General features: G+C 43.9%; 1 protein-coding gene across 1 annotated transcript; it reads left to right on the top strand.

The window, feature by feature from the left end:
* Nucleotides 1–663: 663 nt before the first annotated feature.
* On the top strand, nt 664–19,392 carry PDIA4 (protein disulfide isomerase family A member 4). Its single transcript, XM_039548170.1, has 10 exons — nt 664–838; nt 6,114–6,291; nt 8,057–8,262; nt 8,923–9,061; nt 9,587–9,792; nt 10,445–10,603; nt 11,512–11,663; nt 12,046–12,202; nt 12,297–12,530; nt 12,953–19,392. Exons 1-10 carry the CDS (start codon nt 727–729, stop codon nt 13,366–13,368), a joined length of 1,959 nt encoding a protein of 652 aa, XP_039404104.1. The 5' UTR covers nt 664–726; the 3' UTR covers nt 13,369–19,392.
* Nucleotides 19,393–26,967: the final 7,575 nt, after the last annotated feature.

Genomic DNA, 26,967 nt, shown 5'->3' with positions numbered 1-26,967 from the left:
ACCGAGGGGCTCGCTGCGCCGCACCCTCCCTGGCCCCTGTGGGACCCCCAGGCGCAACGGCTCCATGCCACCCTTCCCGTCCGCGGCAATTTACCTAAATCCCACTCTCACAATGTAAGAATCCAAGAAGCCCCAGCACGGCCCTCACCGGCGCCCCGCCCCCCCCGCCCCCACGCGGGAGAGCCCCGCCCCGCCGCACGCGGCGCGCCCTCACAGGCTGCCGCGAGCCGCCGGCCCCGCCCACCAACGCCGGCCCGCCAATCCCAAAGGGCGATGTGGCTTCACGCGCTCGGGGCGGGGCCGCCGCGTCCCTCCCGCCTCCCGCCCCCGCCCCCGCCCCTGGAGCGGCCGCGCGCTCCACGCGTGGCAGCCCGCGGTTGGCGGCGGCGCGGCGGCCAATGGCGGGGCGGCACCTCAGAGCAGCCGGGCCGTTCTGTGCGCGGCGGTGCTGCCGCTTTTCCCCGCCGCTCCGGCTGGTAGCGCCCGTGTCACGCCGCGGCGCCGCGGCCGCTGCCGCCGGGGGTCCCCGGGGGCGCCGCGGGATCCGCGAAACCCACGCACCCCGCGCCGGAGGCCCTCGTGACGATTGTTGATTGGCGGCCGCGCCAAGCACGTGTTGGGGTGGCAGCCAATCAGCGGGCGCGGCGTGCCTCGGGGGGCGGGGGCGGCGGCCAGAGCGCAGCGCAGGGAGCGGACGGGCCGGGCCGGGCTGGGAGAAGCCGCGCGATGAGGATGCGCGGGCTGTGGGTGCTGGTGCTGCTGCTGGGGCTGGCTCAGATCGCCCTCCTGGCGCGGGGCGCGGCGGCACACGAGGAGGAGGAGGAGGATGGCGACGGAGGTGAGCGCGGGCAGGGGCCGGGCCGGGCCGGCGGCTTATGCTGGGTCACCCCGCGGGAGGCGGCCGGCGCGGCCCCGGCTCTGTGCGCTGCGGGGAGCCCGGGCTGGCGGGGCCCTGCTGGGGCTGGGATGCTCCTCGCAGGCCTCTGCGCAGGGCGATGAGCCTGCCCCGTGAAGGGCTGAGGTCTGCGCGAGCCGCTTGTCCCGGCGCTGCTCGTGTGTCCTGCGCCGTGGGGCGGCTCTGCCTCGCCTCTCCCAAGCGCGAAGTTAACAGCAAGCTAACAATTAGCCGTGTTGGCAATCCCCGGCTTTTAGATCACCAGGAAATTTGCGACTTCGTTATTCCGACTCATGTCGGACAGATTGCGATTCGTTATCCGGAGGGGGTCTCTTCATCAGGGACGGTGGTGATAAGACGAGGAGTAATGGGTACAGATTGAAAGAGGAGAAATTTAGGTTCGATATGAGGAAGAAATTCTTTACTGTGAGGGTGGCGAGACACTGAAACAGGTTGCCCACAGAGGTTGTGCATACCCCAATCCTGGCAGTGTTCAAGACCTTAAGCAGTGGTCTAGTGGGAGGTGTCCCTGCCCATGGCTGGGGTGTTGGGACTATAAGATCTCTAAGCTCCCGTCCAGCCCTTAGCATTCTATGATTCTGTGACTGAGCATTCTTTTACTTACTCCTTTGTTCAGGGAATCTGTGCATTCTTCGTGTTTCAAACTGATTTTTTACTTTTTTTTCACAGAAGGAAGGTCCAATGTTACCATGTTCTTGGTGTTTCTTCCCACTGTCTTTGAATTTCACTGACGCGTGTCTCCTCCTTTCCAAAATTAGCTGAAACAAAGCTGCTCAAGCTTATTGAGTTTAGTGCCTGTATGTAGGAGGCAGACATTTGAAGGTGTTTCTTTTTTTGGTTTTAAGTTTCTTTCATGTGGATTTTGGTAAATTATGCATCTTTCATATTTCCTACATGAACACTGCTGTATTTTAAGTATTAGAGGGCTTTTAGAGAGACTGGATTATGGAAGAACTTCTTCCTTCTGAAGAAGTTCTTTCTGAACTCATGTCCTGCAACTTCTTGCTCGCTGAACAGGCACTAAAACTTGCAGAAGTGCATTTAAATCAGTTATCCTATTTGTGTAACTAACTGTATGATCTGTAGGATAAGGATGAAGAGATTTGTTTTAAAGGATATGGCATCTGCAGTAAGGAGATGGAGATAAAGAATCTTCCTTTTCCTCCTTTAGGAGCTCTTCCCTTTTTTTCTGTTGCAAACTGGAATACAATTACTATGCCTCTTTCTCTGCTTTTAGCTAGAACACGATTATGGTTTTTGTGTAACATGTAGCAAAGCCTAGTGCTGATTTCCTCTGCTACCTTCAAAGGATGAAGTAACACCTGTGATGTTACAGTGTTACCTGTGGCTGGCAGCAGTGGCTCAGCGTCTTGTGGGCAGGCTCTCATCAGTATTTCCCGTGCTTGCTGTTCTTCTCATCGTAGGAATTCTCGGGATCAAAGGTACACAGTGATGGAAGTATCTCCTGCTGTGTGGAAGCTGAACACTAATCCTTTGCCCAGCTTGAATCGTTTTCCAGGTTCTATTGTGTATCTTGAATTTGTATATAGATCATGAACTAGGCTTTACAAAGCCTTTGCCTTAAAAGTGCACATGGTTGGGGATTTCCATTTTTGCCCTTGGAATGCAGACCTGTGTGAAGTGGAATAAATTTACTTTGCAACAAGGAAGTAATCTTATGCACACTGATTGTTGGGGAGATGAAAAGTTCTGATCAAACCCAGCTTGTTGCACTGCATGATTTGGGAAGTGAGGTTTTACTAGGGCAGGGATGTGAATATGCTCAAAGTGAGGTTAGCCTGGATCGTGACTGCTATACCCTTAGCATCCTGATGACAGGAAAGGAGAGATCATGTAGAGGATCCACCACAGAAAAGACTGAGTGGGGCTGATATTGTTGAAAGTCTTTTGAATGCCCTAGCAACAGATGATGAGTCCTGAGTTCTGGGTTTCTGAAAACTGAGCTCATCCAATTAGGGAACAGTGTGGTCCTCAAAACGAAACTTTCAGGCAGAATCCCCAAGTCACTGATGTCTGGATGCAGCTATTTTGTACAGGATCTGCTTTGTTTAAGAAAATGTTACTAGGCCATATTTCTGATAAATACTGAGTATTCATTGGAGTTTCTCTAAGAACTAATTTCAGAGTAGCTGTCATCCTGAAGAAGACCTGCCAGCCAGCATCATGTACTTCAAGTCTTAAAATAAGTACCTTTTTGATCATGTTTTTTGACTTGTGTAGTAATCTCTTGAAATTTGTGAAAATAATTCTTTTCATTAAAAGGGGATGACCCATATTTTACCAGAGGGCAGGTTTTAGCCACAGCTGTCACAGCTGTTGGTTTGTCCACCGGCTTTGCCAGTCACTTTAAGAAACAAAGACACTTCAGTTTGGGGGCAGCTGTTTTATTTTCATGATCTGACCTACGCAAGTATTTATTAGATACTCCTGCCACTTGAGGTGTCACGGGCAGACTCATTCTGTTCTCTTTAAATTGTAAATCTTTAATGCAGAGGAAAGTTTCTTGGTCTTAATGAAAAAAGCGTCCTGCTTGTTCCTCCCGTGCTTGGTTGGGTCCTTGAAACAGGTCTTTCATTCTCAACAGTAAAGGGGTGTCAGAGGTAGCTATGATAGCCCTAGGTGTTGGTGAAGCTGGAGGCTACAGAAGGTAAGTCTGCACTCTTGAGGACCGATATCTAGGTGTGGTTAACTTTTTTTTTAATGCACACCCTCCTTAAGCCACTCGGGAAAAGGTGGAGTCCCGCTGTTATAGTGCTATTGTCCTGCCTCCATCTCCAGGGGGGAGGAAGTGGGTGTGTATAATGCCCCTGACAATGTGTCACTGTCAGGGAAGTTTGACGTTGGCAGGCTGCACAGCCACTCGCAGGGAAAGATACAAAATTATTTCAGTGAGGGATGGTGGATCTAGTAGTTACATTTTCCACCCCTGCAGGATGTTTTTGCAGGTGATACCTTGCTCTTGCTTTTCTAAAAAACAGGTGCCACAGTAGCTGCTGTGGTCTTTGTCTCTCTCGGGGGTGGGTAGCGAGCAGAGTGAGCTGGGACAAGAATCACAAGCTGGTGGATAGTTTGAGGTGCATGAGCAGAACTGGCCAGCTAGTTTTGCTCACATTCCTTTGTGTCAGGAAAAATCGTATCTGAAGCAATTTGCCAGGAATGCAATGACCGGGAATTCAGGCACAGGCCAACCAGGAGTACCCTGCGGTGAAACACAGCCCTCAGAACTGCCGGGCACCCATGTGAGGCAGAAGTTTTGCCTTCTGAAGCCCCCAGAAACCCAGCTGTTCCACCAGGGCAGTCCTGCAGGTATGGGATGGCATAGATTCACTCAAGGGTGAGCAAGTGCTGCAACACAGGAGGCATTGTCTGCTTGCAAATAGTGCTTTTAGCTGCTTCAAAGATCAGGTGAAACACTAGTACTTGTTAAAGAAACCTGATCCAGCTGACTACTGTTGTGTGATAAATGATCTCCTGTGATCTCTCCCCTCATCAGAAGCTTCGTGGTACCACGAGTTGACCTCTCATTAAAATAAACATATTTTCTTCAAGAGCGCATACTGTTTTCCTGAGAGCATATAGGCTTGTTTTTGTATACTTTTTTCTAAAAAAAATAGTTATTGCAATTTAATGGCATAATTTTATCCATTGTGAGAGTGCTCTGCTGTTGGTCTGAGAAAAGTGGGATTTGTTTTGTTCTCTTTTTCATACCTGTATAGCACATATTTATCATTCTTAACTTTCAAGTTCCTGATGAAATCAGAGTATTTTCAGAACACTGTTGCAGTAACTCCTCTCAGCTCAGTCAAAAGCCAGTTAAATAGAAGATAATTTTGAACAAGAAACCTTAATTATTTTTTCCTTTTAAATTTTTTTTTCCATCCTACTCCTGGGAATCCCACTGGTCGAAAGGGACGTACCTTCATTGTTTTACAGTTTTCATTTGGGATGAGATATTTTCATTACTTGTTCTGTAACTGGAATTCCTTTAAAATCCTTCAGAAAGGTCTGGTTTCCTTGAAAGATAGCAGGGTTTTTTTAAAAAAAACGTTTAAAGGAACATATGAAAGGTCAGGTATTGAAGAAACCATCTCAAATTCCAAGCCAACAAAGAATGAACCAGTAGAAATGCCCTGGCTTCAGCTTTCACGTGCTAATTTTGCTTCGGTAATTTAACAAGTCTGCTTTCTCCTTGAAAGGCCTGTTCTGGACCAGTGGCCTTAAATCAAAGGCTTCCCCAAAAGTTCTTTGAAAGAAGTTTTCACTCCTCTTTTTTTTTTTTTTTTAAAGAGTACCTGGCATCTGCCAGGTGCATAGGAGTGGGTTTTCATGGGACTCCTGCAGTCAGTTACTTGATTTTACACTCGCTGCAGCCTGGTGCTGATCCAGAGCAGCGTGATCGACGCTCCTGTGAGCGGAAAGACTCCTCGATGAATAGCAGACCTGAAACATCACTGTAAGTGAAAATGAGTGGCAGAGGTGGATGGAGCAGTCAGCAAAGAAGCACGATTTTGAAGCGCTGCCTCTAAACCACCTTGATAGTAGCGAAATTGGAACATTTGTGTTTGTCGCAACTGTGTCTGTTAGACCTTCAGACAAGCAGCAAATAGTTATTGTGGTGTTACAGGTCTTGTGAGTAGGGGTACAAGGGAAGCATTGGGGACAGATAACACCTGCTTTTTTGGTATAAGACACTGATTTTCCCAACCTCAAGTTGGCTACACTTAAAGGACAGCTGTTCTGCTTAATGATGAAGGGGTTCTGTTTGAAGTCAGGTATCATCTGTGTGCCCTTTTTGCCTGGCAAAACATGTCTCACTGCCCGCATTTCAACAAGATGTCCAGCAAACCTTAGTGGCAACTCTTGCATAGCTCTGTGAGTTTTAATTTTCTTGTGTCTGTTTTGTTAGTTCACCCTGAAATGTGAAATACCTGTTGATACTTTACTGAAATATTAACAGTGTTAGCTGGTGGAGTGTGGACAAAATTGAAATGGTCAAATATCTGAGTCCAAGCTCTTTGCAAACGGAGATAGCTGTCACTGTATGTGGAGCAGAAACTACATTGTGTGGGTACTTTTCTTAGCCACAGGAGATATCTGAGCTGTCTTTAATCTGGTACTGTCACTTTAATGTTAAATTTGACACAATCTAATCTGTATCATATTCTTACTTTTCCAGAATCTGTTACAAAAGAAGTTGATGATGATGGTGACGATGATGACGATGAAGAAGATGACGAAGATGACAACGATTCTGTAGTTAAAGAAGAAAATGGTGTATTAGTCTTGAATGATGCAAACTTTGACACCTTTACTGCAGACAAGGACACTGTGCTGCTGGAGTTCTATGCACCATGGTGGGTTCACAGCAGCACCTCCTTGGGTGCAGTATCAGAGGGCTTCTCTGCCATCAATGCTCCTAAAACGTGAACTTGGGTTGCCATTTTAAAGATGACATAGCAGTAACTTGCCTGCAGGAGATGCCCTGCACTCTGCTATAGTCCAGGGAAAGAGATGGTTCTGGTGGTGTGGAGGAACCTTTTTTCCCTGCCCCTGTACCATGCAGTAACCAACAGCCTGCTCCTGTGCCACAGATGTGGGTCATGCTCAAGGATCCCATGCCAAGGGAAGCACAAGACTGATTCTATCCCTGTTTTATGCCTGACAGGGAACAGAAATGATCCCAGTGAGGCCCAGAAAAGTCATGCACTGTGGTCTTGCAGCCTGCTATCATCCTGTGCCAGTGTTGGACCACTGAGAATGTGACCACTTGCTCATCTAGATGGAGTAATGAAGGTTTCCCTAGCAGGGGAACTGCTAGAAGGTTTTCCTTTCCAAATTCTCATTTCTGTCCTTGCCAGAAGGGTGTGGTGTGATTAGGGACATAGCTTGTTTGTATTATCAATTTAAGCAGTGCCTCATACATCTACCTAATGATGGCAGTTCTGCTGGCACCCCTAGGTACACAGCACCACTAGTTTGCTCCAGAGAGCTACAATGGACTTACCTGCATATAACCAAGACAAAGGATTTAGGCCAGAATGTGTCTTCTCTTGCATTCTTACGACAAAAATATTAAGGGTGGTTTTTGTTGTAAGAATGCAAGAGAAAACACATTCTCTGCTGGAGGAAAACAAGAGTAGAAGATATTTTCAGTAGTTGCTGAGTTAGTGTTGCAGCCAGAACCTCTTTTCCTTTGTGGCTTAGTGATAAAAAAATGACTTAGTCATTGGTCCTTCTCCAGTCTTTGAATAGAGGGGGAATATGATCTTGCTTGAGCTGGAGTTGCGTTTTAACTTGTGCCGTTCTTGTCACAGAGAATCCCGTCCCTGCTTGGCTGTAGGCACTAATTCTGCAGCTGTAGTTTGCCTGCATGAAAACTAAACAAGAAGTTTAATTTATCTGAGCAGAAGGATGTGTGTCATCATAGACTAAACACCTCTCCTATTTTTCTACTCCCCCTCCTGCCAGCTGAGAGGCTAAGGAGCACGGGCTATCTGCCACATGCTTCTTTCTGTTTTCACACATTTTTCTTGTTTCATCTTTAGCATGTCAGGCTATATTTAGCATTTCTTATGCTGGTATCCTCTGTCATGCCTGCTTTTGCAGTAGGAACCTCTGTTCTTCCCAGAGAGTTCTGGTGTGGCCAGAGAGGGAGCAGTTGCTGTGTTACCATGGTGGGTGGGAGATTTCATATAGGCCAACTTAACTACTGGTTCATTTTCTCTTTAGTTCAGTTTAGGGTGCTAGGGAGAGAGGATGAACCTTGATTAGGGAGAAGCTGAAGTTGAATTGAGACCGTATTTGCTGAGGAAGGAAGGAAGGAAGAGCATAATACAAGGTTTAAAATTTTGTTGTAAAAGCAGTTGTTGAATTTTTTTATAATGGTTTTATAAAGCATATGGCAATACATTCCATGTTGAATATGTTTTGATATGAACAAACAGTACATTAGCTGCAGTTGCTCTCTATCTCTCTATGATCTGAACATGTAACAAGGCAAACATTGCTGTGTTGATGATGTGAACATCAGGCAGAAGGCATCCTGGAAATGCAGAGCAGCAGAATACCTCTGTGTGTCTGTCGTGCATTTACGTACCTGCTTGTGTCTTCCTCTGACAGGTGTGGGCACTGCAAGCAGTTTGCTCCTGAGTATGAAAAGATAGCCAAAACTCTGAAGGAAAATGACCCTCCTATTCCTGTAGCCAAAATAGATGCTACTGCAGCCACTTCGCTGTCAAGTCGTTTTGATGTCAGTGGCTACCCAACCATCAAAATCCTGAAAAAAGGCCAAGCTGTTGACTATGATGGGTCTCGGACGGAAGATGGTAAGCACCAGTCCTTTGCAGTTCTCTGTAAGAAAGCAAAGTAACATATGATCCTGTTTCTTAATATGTGGCTATTTTGAAGGACTCTGATCTCAAGTTAGTTTATCTTAAGCAGAGTAACACTATGAATGCTGAAATTTTCCATTTTCTCAACAGGCTGCATGCTAGCGGACAATTTTGCAGGTAGTGGGTAGTGCTGTTACTGACAGAAGGTTTCTAGAAATATCACTTGACTAGAAGAGGAGGCAGTCTCATGTGTGCTGAAGGATCAGCCAATAAATATTTGGTCTATATATTGACTGTATAGAAACCCACTTGTATTTTGCTTAATTAATATGCCCAACTCCAGTCAGAGGGGGAAAAACTACCTTTTCTGTCTGTTTTGAGATGGAATTCAGTGCTGCAAAGTACAGATCTGTGCTGTGCATAAGATGCTCTACGGGGTGAAGAGAAGACCTTCTTGGCAGTTCCAACAAGGAAATAAAGCATAAAGGAGCTTGATTAAGAAACTGTTCTCATGTAAGCTTGATATGTAAGCATTGGTCCAAGATCATGCCTGCCACTCTGATTTCAAACTCTTGATACCATCTCTTGCATTTGACATGCTACTGGTATGATAAAATGCATACTTGCTAATTGGGTTATTGAACTGTATTTCAGCAATTGTGGCCAAAGTCAAGGAGGTTTCTGACCCCAACTGGACCCCTCCACCTGAAGCTACTCTGGTATTGACCCAGGATAATTTTGACGAAGTTGTGAATGGTGCTGACATAATCCTGGTAGAGTTCTATGCTCCATGGTAAGCAAGAAGGCAGTCATGTATTTGTCTAGCACAGATGACGTGAACACACTTGGTGAACCTGTATTCTGTTGTTATGCCTCTTTACACACTTTTGCCTTGTGCAGGTGTGTGTAGCTCTGGTGTACCTCTGTTACAATCTGCATCTAGGATCATGTTGCAAATCACTTGCAGACTAGACCGGGTCTATGTCTCAGCAAGGGGTGGTATCCAAATCCTCACTGGAGGTTCACAATATTTATTAATTTGGCAACACACTGAGATACTGAAAACCAAAGAGAACTGGTCCTTAGTTTAAAAATGGCCTCTAAAAATGAAGGTCCCTATAGTAGTGTGAGGCCAGGCACAGAGGCCAGCTTCAGGTTGGAGAGAGACATTTTCCTAGGCTGAAGTGTCCTCTGTAGGTTCAGTGATCCCATTTCTACTTTCTGCATTCTGGAAGATTAAACTCTTCCACTTCAGAGGTACAAGGTACCTGGCAGGCTGAATGGCTTGTCAAAAATGCGCTCTGCTCTCCCTCCCTAGGTGTGGGCACTGCAAGAGGCTTGCTCCAGAATACGAGAAGGCTGCCCAGGAGCTCAGCAAGCGCACGCCTCCCATCCCCCTGGCTAAAGTCGATGCCACAGCTGAAACTGAGCTTGCAAAGAAGTTTGATGTTACTGGCTACCCAACTCTCAAAATCTTCCGCAAGGGCAAACCTTATGACTACAGTGGTCCACGGGAAAAATATGGTACTGCAACTTATGCCTTTTTGTATTTTCTGGGGGCTTGACCACAAATATTTTGCAGACCTGTTAATGTCATGGCAGTTGGGAAACTTGAAAAATTGTGCTCTCATACCTACAGAGGCCAGCAGTTTAAATTTGTCTCTAATCTTTATAACATCTTATGGTGGTGCTATCAGCTCCTTTCAATATAAAATAAATACACATGGTGAAGCAGTGGCAGTATGAGTAAATGGTCAGATTTGGTTGTACTGGAATGCACCATGAGGGCTAGAAAAATACTCATTATTAAGTTTTAATAAGAGGAAGGACTTAAGACTATTCAAGTAGCACTTTGGCTCATAGCAGGTTCAGGAGACAGTGAAGGGTCTGGAATTTCAGAAAGGAGGGTTGCTTGCAAGATCAACTAATATCCATGGATTGTGTGCTTGGTCACCTCTTCTGAAACCAACCTGAATGGGAATATTCAGAACTGCAGCTTTAAAAACTTGGGACTGAGGTCTTGCTGATTTATTCTTTAAGTTATTGTAGGAGGGCTGCACAAGGGGAGAGGTGTCCGTGGGAAATGTGGTATTAAGCAATGTTGAGATGGAATGCCTGAACCTTTCAGTTCAATAAATGTTCTAAGCAACTTTTTGGGGGCGGGTTTGTCTCACAGGTATTGTCGACTACATGATTGAACAGGCTGGTCCTCCATCCAAACAGATTCAGGCTACCAAGCAGGTACAAGAATTCCTGAGGGATGGGGATGATGTCATCATCATTGGTGTCTTTAGTGGAGAGAATGACAAAACCTATCAGCTCTATCAGGAAGCAGGTAAAGAAAGTTTTAAAATATTAATTAAATATATGTTCTGTTGGGATTCTGCCTAGGACTTTGGGCATGGAGAGATAATTTATTTCTGCTCCTAGTTCAGTAGGGAAGGTTGGAGAGTAATAAGAAGTAGGAGGAAGGGTGATCTTCTACTTGTACTCAAAACATAAGCTCACACCAGATTTTGAGGCTGTAATTAAGCTGTCAGCCAGTCACTGAATATACCTCTGCTTGGTAATTGTGTCCCTAAAAACATGTGGACTAAAGAGGAGGGAAAACTCCTTCCTGAGGAACAAACCACAATTTCTTGGCTTAAAGCCCAGATATGTTTGCTGTCTGTTACTCTTGTTTCATATCTGGCAGTCCAGAGTCAGTCTTCACAAAACTGTTTTGGGGTGAGAAGCCTGGAGAAAGAACCATCATCCACTTCTGGGTCAGTTTAGCTAGACCATTCCTGGCAACCTGTCTATGTCTGATTCTGGGGCTGCTGTCATAGCTGGATTAGGAGCTGATTTGTTTGCCTCAGCATGGCAAGATACAGAACTGTTTCCCAGGCTGCCCCAAAGCAAATAGTTTGGCTAGCTGACCTATTTGGAGGAAAGCCAAGAGGTAGGAGACTGATAAAAGAATAACTGTTTTGCTGTATATGTTTTGGAAGCTGTTCAAGGTTTTTGAGTGTAACTCCTCAAGTGGATGGGGTGTTGAACAGCATTCAAGTAGTGCTACTGGAATTGTATGTATATTCACATGCTTCTCACCCCTGGATGAGAGCTGTTGTCCAACACTGGGTTGTTCTGTGTCACTTTGAGAACAGGAAGAGAGTTTCCTTGCAGTTACAGTCTCAAGATCTCAGTTGCAGGCTGTCAGTTAATTTCTAATGACTTTTCCTTCACCTAACCTAAATTTTTCAGCTAACAGTTTGAGAGAAGATTACAAGTTCCATCACACCTTCAGCAATGAGATTGCAAAACTATTGAAAGCATCTCCAGGAAAACTGGTTGTCATGCAGCCAGAAAAATTTCAGTCAAAGCATGAGCCCAAGATGCACGTTCTGAATCTTAAGGTGAGTAGCTGGTACAGAGCTAAAAAGTTTGTGTGTGGGATTGAAGGTTCTCTTTCTCTGTATTTATGATCAGCTGGCATCTTTCTGTTGGAAGTACTCCCACTAGATATTTGAGTCAATCTGTTTGTCCACTGAAACTGTATTGCTTTGTTCAAGAGAACTTTATGAAATTAGTCCAGATGTTACATTTTCAAATAATAATTTGTCCTTACAATATTCAGTACTCAAAGGTTTGAAGAATGTCATGACAGCCTTGTTTTTATAATGCGCCTTTCCCTCTTTCACATTCATGTGTGTACCAATATTGGTTTTTTAGTAATGTGTAACAGAAATGCTGCTTAAATCTGTTTGTTTGAACTTTTTTCACAATTTCTTTAAGCAGGACTCTACAGATGGATCTGAGATTAAAGAGCACGTGCTGAAACACGCTTTGCCTCTGGTCGGTCATCGCAAGCCTTCCAATGATGCCAAGAGATACTCCAAGCGTCCTCTAGTGGTTGTCTACTATTCTGTGGACTTCGGTTTTGACTACCGTGTTGGTAAGTTTGCTGCTGTTGCCCTTTCTCCACTTTGAGAGGAAGCAGGCGCTAAATAACTAGGAATTACCAATCCTGTCATGTTCTGGTTTTTCAGCTACCCAGTACTGGAGAGGCAAAGTCCTGGAAGTGGCTAAAGACTTCCCTGAATACGTGTTTGCTGTTTCTGATGAGGAAGATTATTCTTCTGAAATAAAAGACTTGGGTCTGCTTGAGAGTGGGGAGGATGTCAACGCTGCCATTCTGGATGAAGGTGGCAAGAAGTATGCCATGGAGCCAGAAGAGTTTGACTCTGATGTACTCAGGCAGTTTGTGCTGGCATTCAAAAAAGGTACAGTTTCTAAAATAGGGTTCTCTAAGCTATTTTGCTTATCCTTCCAAGAGTTCTTTCCTGAGGCAACACTGAGTGTGTTTTACAAGTCTAAAATGTTTCTGTGGTTTTAAGGTGTGAGCTGATCATTCATATTTGGGACTACAATAATAAATAACAGGTTAGGACTCTGGGGATGGACAGCCATAAAAAGAGCGGAAGGGTTCTAAGGAATTGCAAAACAAACTGTTGCTCATATTTCATGAGGTTATTGGGCCAAAAGGTCACCAGTTAACAATCCTGTGTTTCATGCTGAGGCAAGTTCATTTGCTAGTGCAGTGATTTTTCCCTGGCAGGAGGATGTACTTCTGCCCTTTCTTAGGGGACATTGTAAGGGCTGCTCTTACCACATTCTAACAGTGTTGTGTTTTGCTTCCTTCTAGGAAAACTGAAGCCAATTGTGAAGTCCCAGCCAGTGCCAAAAAATAACAAAGGGCCTGTGAAAGTGGTAGTGGGTAAAACTTTTGATACCATAGTGATGGATCCAAAGAATGATGTTCTCATAGAGTTCTATGCCCCATGGTGTGGACACTGCAAGAAACTAGAACCAGTGTATAATGAGCTAGGCAAAAAATACAAGAATGAGAAAAATCTAATTATAGCCAAGATGGATGCTACTGCCAATGACGTGACGAATGACCACTACAAAGTGGAGGGATTCCCCACCATCTACTTTGCTCCGAAGGACAAGAAGAACAACCCTATTAAATTTGAAGGCGGGGACAGAGATTTAGAGCATTTGAGCAAATTTATAGAGGAGCATGCAACAAAACTCTCCAGAACAAAAGAAGAGCTTTAGATAAGATGAGGGTGGTGAAGAAAAATTGTTTGTACAATGTAGTTAAAATCAAGTTACTGACAAAATGTTGTGAGAGAAGAATTAAGCAGTTTTGAGCAAAGAGGTTCTTGAGCAGTAAAGCAATTGCAGTATCTTTTTTTTTTTTTATATGGCAGACGAGTTTTTTTCTGGACACTGAACTTAATACTCTAATATGAATGTCATGTTAGTTACGGTTTTGATCTTTGGAGAAAAATACATCCTTTATTTTTTGTGACTATCTTGAGCTTTATTTTTTGACTCCAATGCAGCCGTTTTTAAGTTAAAAGACACTACCAAAAAGAGAGAAGCAGATCCCTCAGACAAACAGGTTTCTCTTATTTGTTGTTACAGTTACTGGGGGGAGCAGTCTTTTCAGCTAGTCTTTTCTGTTATGTTTCTGTGTACCTATTCATGTGACTCTATCACTGTATACATAGCTGAGGATAAGAGTGGAGGTTTTCTAAAGTGTGGATGGAATATTTGGTTCTACTGAGATAAGACAGGTACTTGCTAACTAAATATGCTCTAGACCTGTTTTAGCTTTGTGCCTCTCTGTAGAGAGGGTGATGCTAAAATAGCAAGATTTCTAATGTACATCTCTATTAGTTCGTATTGACCCATTCGTATCTTAGTCTTCCTGAATATGTTTTGGAGTAATTGGAGTATGGCAGAAAAAGAGCATCTAGTGGGTGGAAATGCTGGGATTCTGGTATCAGATCTATGTGTTACTGTCTCCTTTCCTTTTGCAGAGGGGAAAGTTTGATAGTGATTCTTCTCTGGACAAGCAGACTGAGACCTTCTAATGGCCTTTATTCCTCTAGCAGGTACTGCAGGTATAAAGGATATTCATATCTCCTCTGTGCTCCCCTTGGGAGTATATGCATTTAAAAGTGGATTTTTATTTTGAATGGCCCAGATTAGATATGTCTGTAGATTTATGGGCCATGTTGAGGTTGCAGACTTACATGCTCTAGAAGCACTGTCTGCCTCTTCTCAGAGCTGTGATGCTGCAGCGTGTGTAACTTGAGTGACCCTGAGGCAGTTTTGATTCACATTAGTTTTACAGGTAGTGCTTCTAGAAGCACTGTTTTCTGTCTTGCAAAATATCACCTGTCTTCCTTCAGTAATTGCTTGTTGCATTAGTTTTTAGCTTCTTGGAGGGTGTGCAAATCTAAAACCACTACCCAATCTTTGTTTTTTCTTCTGGGGAGATGCAGTCTTCTGTGTAGCAAGGATAAACCCGTGTCCAGGAGGTGGCTGTTCAGGTAGAGTCTGAGGACCCAAAAGGGACTACAAGGGGGTATGTAGTCCTTACACTTTCCTACTGCACTTGGCATCCCTGTTGAAGGGATGTGTTTCCCTTCTGCCTTAACAGGGGACTGTCCCCCACTGTTAACAACCCACACAGCAAAGCATAACTATCAAATTATTCTTGCAGAGGTGTATGGGACTGCAGGAAGACTTTCCCTTAATTAATGGTTTAGTCAAAGCTAATGAACAAAGCTCACCAGCAGATGATGTATGAGAGGGACAGTATCAAATCTCCTGGAAGTGCTGGGGTGTGCCTGAATGCTATTCACCTCCTGTTGTTTATCAGCAAAGGCTGGGAAATTCTAAGCAACTAAGTGTTAAAGCAGTGTCATCATTTACCTCAGGCCCTGGCATTGTCCATCTCCTCTTTTCACATTAGAGGCCTTTTTTTTCCTATTGTCCTTAAGTGTACAGATGCCTGTTAAGCTTAGGCAGTATTTCACTTACAAGATTCTTACCAGGTAAAGTGTGTTATGCTCCCATCTACTGCCATTTCTGTTTGCAGCTCTTCTGTAGAGCTTTCAAAAGCTATAATCTATTCTAAATGTGTTGTGCAGGAGCGAGACCAGACTTAGCTGAGCACCAGAGTTGATTCTTTTCAGCTTTAGAAAATATACATACACGCCAAGGAAGAAGTTCTGTCCTGTCTGCCAGTGCTACCAACTCAGTTCTTCAAAGAAGTAGGCACAACCTTTTTAAATCAGTTCTTAAAACATAGTTCAGGTTCTGTCCCTAAGCAAATACCTGACACAATGCTGCGGGGAGCTAAATTGCTCCTCTGTGTTAGTTAGTTGCAGACTTAAAGGGTTTTATTCCAAAACAGATGCTGCCTAACTAACAGGAGGATATGGATAAATACAGAACATGTAGAAGGGAGGGTGAGGAGTCCCTTACTGGTGGTGAGGGCTACAGTCAGGGCTGGAGCACCGTTCTCCTTGGGGCAGTAAGGGTTAAAGTTGAGCATGAGCGTTTGTCACCTGTCTTCTGACAGGTGCTAAATTATTAACATTGTCATTGCCAATGCTGTACTGTTTCTTTAAATTTCTTCCTCCCAGCAGAAGCCAACACCACTCTGTGTTTAAACCTCTACAGCCTCCAGGGAGCCCCTGTGGCAATAAAAGACACAAGGCCCAGGGGAATGTCCTAGATGTGCTTGCTCAGTGCTCCTGCCACCTCTCTCTTCCTTGCCTCCACAGGTGGAGGCAGCCTGGTACATAAACAGTTACTTCAGTACTGTGCTGAAACACCTGAATCTTGTTCTGGAGCAGTAGTGCTTAAGTTAGAGCTGAATAAGGAACAGGAATACAGTAGCTATAATATTGCTTACAGTTTCTTGACAACTGTGAGCTGCAAGAGCAGGCAGTGTTACCTCAAGTAGGTTATAGGTTTAAGTTATGAGTAGTAGAGGGAATGAGGATTTGTTCCATCCTTACGCTAGAGTTGCCTGGCCACATTTCCTGTGAGTCCTTGGCTGTGCCACACACCTTGGCATCTGCATGTCATAATAAATGCATTTATCACTTCCCAGCAAAATGAGGATGCTGTTGCCTCTAAGCTTTGGGCAGAGTCACATTGGAAAGCAAACTGCTTTCCTTAGTTCCAGCATCCTATCCTTTGCTGTGTGCACTATCAACATCACATCAACTTTCTGTGAAACTCACTGGGATGGATACATCATGAGGTCTGTAATCTCTGTACAGAAAGTGATATTAATGTGACTGATGCATTCTAAGGAGAACAGGTTGTACCATCTTTTGGAATTTGTTAAATGCATTATGCATGCCTGCTTTTCCCTTCCTGATGCATTAGGATGCTTTCCTAAACATCCTAAATTCTTTTATTAAAGAGTTACCTAAGTGCTGCTGATTAGCCTTGATGTTCCCTTCTTACAGGAGGGAAAAAAAAAATGCACAGTGCAGGAGAATAAGGGAGCTCCCCTTACTTGCTCTTAGCCACAGCTGCATGAAGATATGGCATAATTGCTGATTATGGTTCCAGGTGGAAGAGATCCTGCAGTTTATGCTTCAGCACAGGACTGATTTGTATAATATTCACAGTCCATGGAGCCTGGCCTGGTGTATCTCCCACACATGCATCCTCTCAGAGATAAACTTATTTCTGTAAACTGTAGTACATCTTAAAGTAGTGAGACTTGAGACTTCTTCAGGGCCAGCTCCTTTCCCTGAAGGGTCAAGAACTAAGGTAGGCAGCAACTGTAGCACAGCTGGTGCTCCTTGAGGAATGAATTTGTCTCTACTGTGTCTGGGACAGTAAATATTGGCCTGGGATCTTGATACTTCATTAAGTGCTAGTTTTTGTGGTACTGAAAGAGATTTGTTAACAGTAGAGGGTTTGAAACCAAGGTTATTGCCTGGTTTCTATTCTCAGCAATTTTCTATGTCCAAACTGCTAATTATGGTAGTGCCTGGGTATGGCCCAGGATTTGGCTGATGGCAAGCAAGCAAGGCGCTGCAGAGCTGGTGCCACAGAGTTTTATCTGCCCTCTTGTATGTGAGGCTGTGCATTGAGGAAACAGTCTTCTGGAAATTAGAATATGAATAAATGATGCAGGTTAAAGGCTTCTCAGAAAGCAGCATTTACTGTAGTGATTAGACTGCTGTCCTTTCTTTTTTGGCAGGCAAGAGAAGCCACTGCAAACTGTTCATGCTCCAAAAGGCCTTTTGCTGGTAGCGTGCATTGGTGATGGACACCGGTCAGAGGGTTGAGTGTTGCAGTCCGTATGCTCAGCCCTCGATGTGGGTAGTAAGTCAGGCCCTGTGCAAACTGTGTAATCTGCTTACTGGTATAGACCCTTGCATTTGTTATGCAATTTAGCTTTGATTTGCTGTGCTTGAGTTGCAAAACTCCCTTTGTTAGTGCAGATCAGGGATCTATGAACAAGCCTAGCCAAATTAAATGCAGTAGCATCTTGGTTCAGTTGCCAGGTGTTTCTGAGACTTCAGCACAGCTTGAAATGTCATAGGAATCACTGCACATCACTGCAGTGCATTTGCCAGGGGAGGGCTCTCAGTTGCTGACCATGAAGGGCTCCCCTTTTTTCCTGCCTGGAGCCATGGTAGGTTGTGTGAATCTGTGCAACCATGGGCAGAAGAAATGTTCTTCCATCGTGTACAACCTGTTTTGATATCTGCCCAGAACCCCACTCACAAATAAATTGTTTTCCTTCAAGATCTTTGGAGTTTCCTCTGCACTGGAGCCAGTTCCTCTAGAAAAATCTCTGCCAGCTCTCAGGCCACAGACTGATGTCATGTTAACATTAGTGCTGGATTTTCTGTGTCAGGAGCAGCTGGTTTTATGTGAAGCCATTGTACTGTAATCTGCCTGAACAAGCTCTATATGTACCATGAAAACTAAAGTATCATGTCTTTGCAGAGGCTAGATGAGACTGCTTGGGTCTGGAAGGACATGACCACTCTCCAGTTTCATTTTTGCATCTAGACAGAAAGGGGTGTGATCTATGAACTTCTCCAAGTCCTTACATTAGAAAGGTGGGAGTTTCAGTTTCAGAAATGCTGTTCAATTCTCAAGCTGTGTGTGACTTAACAGAAACATAAAGGAGATTAGCTATATTTAGTCCAGCCATGCAAATAAATCTCTTACCACAATCAGTAACCCCATCCTCTGAAGGATTTCCACAGGCTGGGGTTTTGAACAGCCAGTTGTTTCTTCATAGTGAAAGCTGACACTTGTCAGCCTGGCCTGCATTAATACTGTCCTAGTTGCCTTTGTCTAAGTTATAGTGGCCTTCCTGAAATCTAGTATGTTTTGCCTTACAACAGGAGAGAATTGTTCTGCAATACAGCCTGGTAAAATGCTGCTCAGGATGATAAAAGCAAAGTAAAAGAAAAATACAGCAGAAGGTAATCTCAGGGGAGGAGAAAAAGGTAAATGATAAATTTCCCTGAAGTTAGAGAAATCAAGGCTAGACAGTGCCATTTACTCAGCTAATCTTGGTTTACATACCAGACCACAAGTTCTCAGCTGTTTGCTTTCCATATTCAGCCTAATAACTTGCATTTAACCTATGGACCTGGTCCAAACAAAAGTATGCAAGACAAACAACGCTCCACAGCTCTGCTAAGTGCTGCTGCTGCACTGATTTCTGAACCACAGAATACATTCAGGAAATGGGATGTGCCACTAGAAATTGGTACTACTGCTTTGAGTAAGGAAGGCAGTTTTGCATTCACTTGCCATGTGAAATATTCCATATGTAACTTTTGCTGATGCCTTGGACAGTGGACTTTAGTGATGTATTTTCATGTGGGGGTTGGCTCTTCTTTTGTGATTTTGAGTTGGTTTTGGTCTTTTTCAGTCTCAAGTTGATATAAATACTAAAAGATAGCAAGTAAAACTCCACTAGTTTAATTAAGCTGTAGCTTTTCCCAGCCAGCAGATCTTCACAGAGGGCCTAGTGACAGGTGGGTTGAGCTGTGTTTAAGCTCCTTTCCCTGAGTCTGAAGGAGCAGTAATAGAGTATCTGACTTCAGCAGGTGCAAGTTGAGAGCTGTTTAGTGCTGTACTAATGAGTCCATGGAAATGTAAGTGGCCTTACTATAATCTGCCTGCTTCTTTATTTTTCTCAGAGATTGCCCTTAATGTTCAATTTGGACAAACTTGCCAATCTTTAAATAGAAAAATCACATTTTAAATAAAAAAAAGGGGTCACAGTGGGCTTTGTTTTTTTCATTCTTTCACTTCCAAAGTGCACCATAAATGTTAATGATCTCCTTGAAGCATGCTGTTTTCCACGGCCACACAGCAGTGGGTATAAGGGTAATGCTTCTTCATACAGCAAAATGTCCAAAAGAACTGGTAAGGATCAAAAAGTCCTTCTTTGGCCACAGTGCTGTGGTTACAGCTTCAGTGGTAGGACAAAATCAGTGTTTGTTTGGAGTTATTTTCCTAACAGCAGCTCATTTTTCTGAGAATTGTTGGAATGATCAAATTCCATTGTCACAAGGCATCCAGTGGTTAAACACTTCAACCTGAAGAGGAACTGTGGATATGTAAGGAGCAAGTCATCCTCTTGTCTGTGAAGCACTTGCAGCTTGAAAGGCCAGACCTAAGTCACTGATGGAAAACATACTGCTTGGAAAGGAAAGAGGAAATTAGGACAATGTTGTGAAGACCACTACACATATGTAAATGAATCACAGGTAGTACCAGGCAATACAGCCAATTGCCTGTATTTGCCACTAGTAAATACAGATCAAGAACTCTATGAGAGAAAAAAACATGAGAAAACATTTAGCCTGAGACATGCATCAGCTCAGATATAAAATAAGTACAACTGTACAAAGATGTTCTAGCGGCAACTGTAGATCTTGGCCTACTGTTTGGAGGGGAAAAAAATAACACCGCCACAAAACTGTTTTGGTTTGAAACCTTCCTCGCTTTCATCTTGTGACTGGCTGAAATCAATAACCAATTTAGACCATGCAATTTAATAGTGATAAAAGAATGAATGAACATTTCCTGACTCAACAGTCTAACAGCAAAATTTAGTTTCTTCAGACACTTTGACTTCAGAGAATCTATCAAAGGCATTCCTAAGTATCCTGCTGTACTCATTTGTTTGCCGCAAGAAAGAAGTGGTTGTTATGTGGGTCTCTGCTGTCTAGGACCTTTCCTTTTTCCCAGATCAACTTTTCTTTCTTCTATTAAATTGAATCAAGTGTTAATCTTTTAAATTAAGCAAGATCCATCCAGCATTATGGAGGCAGCAAAGTTTTCCTCATCCCAAACCATGATTTATTAAATCCAGTAAAAGCTTCAGAATCAAAAAATTGGGTGCCTGGCACCTGCACTGGAATGTAAAGCCTGAAGTTTGGTATCTGGGATGCACCTACTGGGGAAAAATCTGCCTGGAAGGGAAGGGAAGAATGAGACAAGATCCAAAACAAACAGGGGGGTGAGTAAAGCCCAGTGAAACCAGAAAAGGTCCTGAAAGCCACCTCTCTTTCACACTTAGGCAGATTTCTTGAGGTCACAGAAGTGTGCTTGCAGTCTGTTGTGATCATCAGCATAAAATTCCCTCTGGAAAGCAGGTGCCTGACATGCTCCATCAAAGAATTTATCTTTGAGCAGGAGGTGTGACTGTCCATGGTTTTACAACAGTGGTTAGACCTTCTGCCCAAGGCCAAGGAGACTCCTCTCACTTCCTAAAAATGCTCAGATGTGCATCATTTCAGACAATGCTTTAGCTCTCTACCCATCAGAGACAGCTAGGCTGTCCCTTCTGCCACCTGGGTTTTCCTGCACCTATCTGACCAGGTGTAATTTCAAAAATGAGGCTCCTATACTGCTTCTCAAAAATACTTAGCAACACTTTTAATAGTGCTAAGTGGTATGTATTTATAAATGCATTGGTATTCATAAAAAAGTATGAGTAAATTTTTAAGAACAAATTAACTACTTCACATACTTCATTCTTCCTCAGAAATCCTTTGGGGTGTTTTTTCCTGAGGAAGAACAGACAGTTCTCTTCCCATTATTTCAAAATTTAAAAAACCAGACGCAAACAAAAAAAAAATTACATTACATCTGCAGTTCTTTGTGCTACCTCGCCTTTCTCCAAACCCCCTTAGCTTAGAAATGCCCTGGATTCTTCAGTCTGTGGCTCTCCTGAGGTGCCTGTTGTACCTGAGCCCAGGTTTTGGATCATCCATAAACTTTCTTTTCCCACAAAATGCTCACAGCTCCTCCGAACAAATCTGATGCTCTTGCACTTCCCCTGGAGCTCTAAACCCCTGCGTGTTAAACCCTTTACATGCAGTTGAGCCTGGTTTGGCATCAGCACTACATGCTCGATTTGCCTCTCTCATTTCCCCACTCACCACCCTGGGCAAAGGGATGCAAAGGCCAGTGGGCGTTTTGGGTCCTGTACTCCGCCTAAAAGCAGGGCAGTGACTGCAAGAAGTGCACGGGGACTTCATGGCTGAGCACTCTCCATCCTCTCTGTCACCCTGCTCTCCAGAGAGCCAGGAGTGACGCCGGCCCCTGTGCGTTGCCCTTGTCCATCCCGACGCATCTGGGAGCTGTAAGGTGCTTCATGGCACCCCTATGGGCCACCTCTGCTCAGAGCACCCTGCTGTGCTTTTGGCGTGTCACAAAGTTAATCTAAATTAGCCAGGTTATGTTCAGTGCTTTGAAGGCTGCACGCAGCACCCAGCAAGCTGAACCACCAAGAATTTGGCTGGAAGTGTGGATATTGCGATGGCAGGTGCTACTATAAACACTTATAAAAGTTTTTTGGGGTTTTTGTGTGTGTGTGCTTTTCCTTGCACTAAAACTGAGGGACTGATGGTGTTGATGAGCAAGAGCTGCGGGCGGGTCTGCTCGTGGTGCAAAAGACTAGTCAAGTGCAGTAGTGGGAAGGGGGGAAAGAGAGAACGAGGAGATCAATCTGTAACTGACTGTGAACAATCAATTGAGATACCCCACTACCTTCGGACCAGCCGAAAGGAATGCTTCACCCCAGAGGTATTTATAGCTCCCTTAAAAATATATCTCCTTGTTATGGCTACCCGCGGACTGGTGTCCCAGTTTTCCGCTCCCCTGGCGTTCGGGTCTCTAATCCCAAAAGCGCCGTGAAAGCTCCGGTGGAAAGACACGCTTTTAAACGCAGGAACAAGTCTTTCCTTCCCGCTGGGAGGCCCCGCCGCATCCTGGGAAAGCAGTATGGAAATCACTAGTCCCGCCCCTGCTCCCAGCGCCACCTCCCATCGCCCTTCCCTGGGAACGGTGCAGCTCTGGAGAGTGTCGCCGTGAGCCTCCCAAGAGCTGGCTTCCCACCCCCCCCCCATCTCTTTACTGTGTTTTCGGAAGAAAACTGAGCTTCCAATGTATACACAGAATTACCTCTTGTTTGCATCTCCCTCCTTCGCCTTGTTTTAATGGCTTTAATCGGTGGAATGACACAAATAATTCCATTTCTAACAGGGAAGGAAGGGAGGAAGGAAGGAAGGAGCTCTGATACACAAGACTCGTTTAAACACAAGGCTTCTTTAACATAGGAAACATAGAACTCTTTTAGCATAGGTGCTTTAGTATAAAGCACAGATTAATAAAAGTTGTGTGTTGGCTGCTATGCTCCACTGAAACTGCTTTTGCAAGACAAGAAGCCTGGCCCTGGAAAGGGGCTATGATGATAAGTGAATAGGAGATGCTATGCCTAATGCTAACTGCCCTTGAAAAAAACAAACCTAGGACGATAAGGGAATGGAATGCAAGCTAATGGGTTTGGCTAACCACCTGCCTGCAGAACAACAGCCTAGCCCGTGTGGGCTAAGCGATAAGGGGGAAGGCGCATGCTAACTGGCGTTCTAATGGCAAATAGAGGAACTGTCACAAAAGGGTAGAAAAATGTAGTAGGAGAATAGGAATATAATCAATACACAATTATAAATAAAGTCTATCTAATATAGCAACAAAGTATGTAACAGTAGAATTAAGTGTGTTTTAGCAAAAGAGATGTGATAAATGTATTAAGAATAGTGTGCTGTGTTTGCAACCCTAAGATAAGGAAACTGCAAGTAATGTAAGACCCCCTAGGACTGTATCTTTAGATAAGTGACCAAAACAAGGGTGGATGACGAACTTGTAAACGTAGAATGACAAATTTGTAAATGTATAAAAAATCTCTGTAAGATGACCATGTCGGACATGCATATGGAGGTGTTAACCCCTGCATGCTCCCGGCCTGGCCAATAAAGGTGTGCTTTACTTTACAGTCCCTTGCTGTGGAGTTGGTTCCTTTGAATCAGCTCCAAGGCACCCCGATGAAGAGGGGCTCTGCAGTTTCCAACCAAGGTGCTTCAAAGAATGGCCTGTGAACAGGCTTCATTGATTCAATGTATTCGTGCTTCGGGCCAATGCTGTAAATTTGTATCAGCTCACTGAGAAACTTGACCAGCTTTAGAGGTAGCCCAAGGGGAGCAGGAGCAGCACACGTTTAGGACAAGTTAGGAAATGGAAGCATCCCCACCTGTCAGAAGCAAGCTCCGCTGCACAAAGGAACTTCATGTCTGATAATTTCCCTTCAGCCTATTTTTCAGTTTCTTCTGCATGGAATGAATGCAGACATCAATAAGCACTGATTCATCTGATTTATTTTCCTTTGGGCTTCTCTCTCCTTTCTTTAGAGGACTGCTTTGGTTATGGGAGTTCACAGTCTCTTCTGCCTAGTGGAACCCTGACCCAGGCACAGTGGCATTTTCTCCTTATGTAATAAGCAGAAGGAACTGGTAGTTAATCTCTCTGATTGCTACCTTTTTCCTTCCCCAAAGGCTTGTCATTACTGAAGGAAGCTAGGTTTTCCTGGACTTGGAGGAATTCTTGGGTTTTCTCTCAAGGCCTGTGGGTACTTGTCTCCATGGCTGTTGGTGTAATTCTTCATTGGAAGTGTTTCCATAATTGACTTTGAGGAATGCTTTGCAGCTCAGTCTCTCTTCAAACTCTTGGAAGTTTCCTTGGGTACCAGCATACATGCTGGGAAAAATCTGTCCTAGTTAAATAATTAGCAGGAGAACTCAAGAGTTTTGTCCCCCTAGTCCTGCTCTGGTGAGTGTACAGTGAAATGTAACATGCTCAAGCTGCGTGGGATTTCACTGCTCACCACAGAAAAGACACAATTATTTGGTTCTTGAGTTTCTAGTACATATGCAGGAGGATACTATCTGTCTCTCACCCACTGCTATGTTTCCATCATGTCTCTTCTCTCATAACCCTTCCCAGAGACATGGCATCAGTTGCTCTTTTCCTTCTGTGGCCTTGCAAACTGCCACTGTAGTTGCCATAGTGTGACCCACAGGGAGGAGCCCCAAAGAGATTGGTGAAGTAGGCTGTGAAAAAAACTGGTGGCTCCCTTGGATCTGGAGGACATGTGATTATGAAACCTGAGATAGGTAAAACTGGCTGTAACAGGAAGGAAACTCATTACTCTGTCACAAAGACAGCTTTCAGTATGGTTCTGTGTCACATACAGAAATCAGCTAGGTGAACTATCTCAGCAGCAGTAGAATCTGAAATACAGAATACATTAAAGCAAAGAGAAATCCTCCAAGGGCTGCACTTGCTGTATTTTGCATGGAATCATATGATAAGTGTTCCCTGCATTTTCTCCTGGGTGTTCCTTTTTTCTAATGCTGAAGATACCCATCTGTAAAGAGGAGAGGTAGTGAAAGGGTGGGACTTAACAAAGGATAGGTGCTTAAATGTTTGGGTGGATTGCTGGTAGCAATGTTTTGACTTTTTTTTTTTTTTTTTTTTTTTAAAGCAGGAACAGCAGCATTATTAGCTACCCAAAACCTCAAACCTTCATATCTGATCTTTACCTTGCATTTTCAGAGGATGGGTGACAATTAAATATAGTCACAGATGATCACAGAGATGTTAAACTCCCACACTTTGATATCAACTTATTCACTCTTCTTTTCTTCTATCAAAGTTTTATTATATGTCACTATTACAAATTGAGTAAATTCTGGTCTGTTTGATTTAGCCTGAGTTTCTTTTTTATTTTTTCATTAGAAGATCACGAACTCAGGTTTTTATCTGACCAGCTTTCTCTTTTGGAACCAATTACAGAAACACAAGTAAGATCATACTTGTTGCCTAGTCCTCCTGCTTAGAGTGAGAACTGTAGAACAGCAGGAAGTATTGAAAATTATCTGGAGGCCACGGTGCTATTCATTGTGGCTATAGAAATTTCCATGAAAACGTAATTGTTTGCAAAATGGTCTATTTTATCCATACTGTTTGGCTTCTCTAAAACTTGGGGATTTTTTTCAAAGGAGCGTTCTACTGTACTGCAGCTGTTCTATTCTAGCTAGCCTGTATGTTAGGTTTCCATTCCATTTTATTTTTATGCTTGCTGATAATTAGGTCCATGCCTTCAGTAAGTGTAAAAGAGTATTTCTTTATTAACATCAATTACTGTTAGCTCTTACTGACATCGAGAGAGCACCCACACGTCTCCACAAAACCAGTTCCCCCCTCTGACAGATGACGGTACCAACAGCAGGCAAGAGACATTTCCCTGCAAGCTCCTTAAGGCATAGAATTAATGCATTCTGATTTACAGCAGCTACGGTCCTTGGAGTATTCACAGGGCTAGGACAGTGACAGGGAATGATACACACTTATTGCTGCACATTCTGAAAACATATCTCCTTTAGGTGTGTAACCCAATGTTGTTTCAAATTGGTGGGGAACAGCTTCTTAAATTATAGATCTGTGTTTTCAAGACAACAGAGAAAAATTATTTCATGTGACACTGTTAGCAGCTCTTCCTTCTGAGGCCAAGTGAGACGTGGTTTTCCCCTTCTTGGGGTATCAGTCCTAAGAGAGATAACCTGTATCACTGTGAAAACATTTTGTGTTTTCTGGGGTGGAAAAAAATTGTGAAGCATCTGAAATTACACACCAAGTCTTTTTTTTTTTTTCTTGCAGAGCTTCCATAAAATTTAGGGATTGGGAAGACTCTCTCCCCCTTGGGAATTAATTAAAATGATTTTATTTAATCTCTGCAGACTATAGGTATTTGTATATTCAGTCTTCTAACATCCCTCCCTAGGGATGTTTCCCTAAAGAAACAGCTCAGCTTTTTCAGCAGAGGTAACAATGTTGCATATTTGCAATTATTTCTTACACTAAGCATCTAAGTTAATACTTCCAGAAGTCAGTTTAAACAACAAAACAAACTTCTAGTGAAAGGATAACTTTGCCTAGAGAGAAGGTACTTTCTCTAACTGTACTTTGAGCTGTGTTCTCTTCCAAATGTTTCTTTTGCTTTCATTAGAGAATGTTGTAAACTGTTAGCCTTACAGTACTTTTGTAAAACTCAGCTAAAAGAAATTGAGCAAATTTCACAAGAAACTTGGTCGTGTTGCAAGGAAGATTATTTTTATCTCTTTTCCTTTATCACATTTGACTCTTGCAGGTTTATGGTGTAGATGTGGCCAAAATGATTGTGTTTGGTGTCTAAAGACTGATGTGGGAGCTGGGAGGGCAGCAATGTTCCTTTTGCAGTTTATTTGGGGACAACCTTCTTCCCTTCTGCATGGGAGTAGGCAACCTTTTGGCAGAAACACAGCGCTGTTTCTGTGACAGACTGTCCAGCAGAAGGTAAAGGTACTGTGTCAGCTGCAGCAGGTGCCACACCTGCATAGGGGGACAGGGATGCACGGGAAGCATCAGCTGTAGGTCTGAGGACCCCCATCACCCTACACAAGGGCTTCCCCC

This window comes from Corvus cornix, chromosome 2 (assembly GCF_000738735.6).
Source record: "Corvus cornix cornix isolate S_Up_H32 chromosome 2, ASM73873v5, whole genome shotgun sequence".
Classification (NCBI taxonomy): Eukaryota; Metazoa; Chordata; class Aves; order Passeriformes; family Corvidae; genus Corvus; species Corvus cornix.
Note: the sequence above shows the minus strand (reverse complement) of the source record. Positions and strands in the feature narration are given on the sequence as shown.

Coding starts and splice junctions, on each gene's coding strand:
- PDIA4 (XM_039548170.1), top strand. CDS start 727: ATGAGGATGCGCGGGCTGTGGGTGCTGGTGCTGCTGCTGGGGCTGGCT. Junction 839..6,113: donor GGAGGAGGATGGCGACGGAG/GTGAGCGCGGGC, acceptor TTACTTTTCCAG/AATCTGTTACAAAAGAAGTT. Junction 9,793..10,444: donor TGGTCCACGGGAAAAATATG/GTACTGCAACTT, acceptor TTTGTCTCACAG/GTATTGTCGACTACATGATT.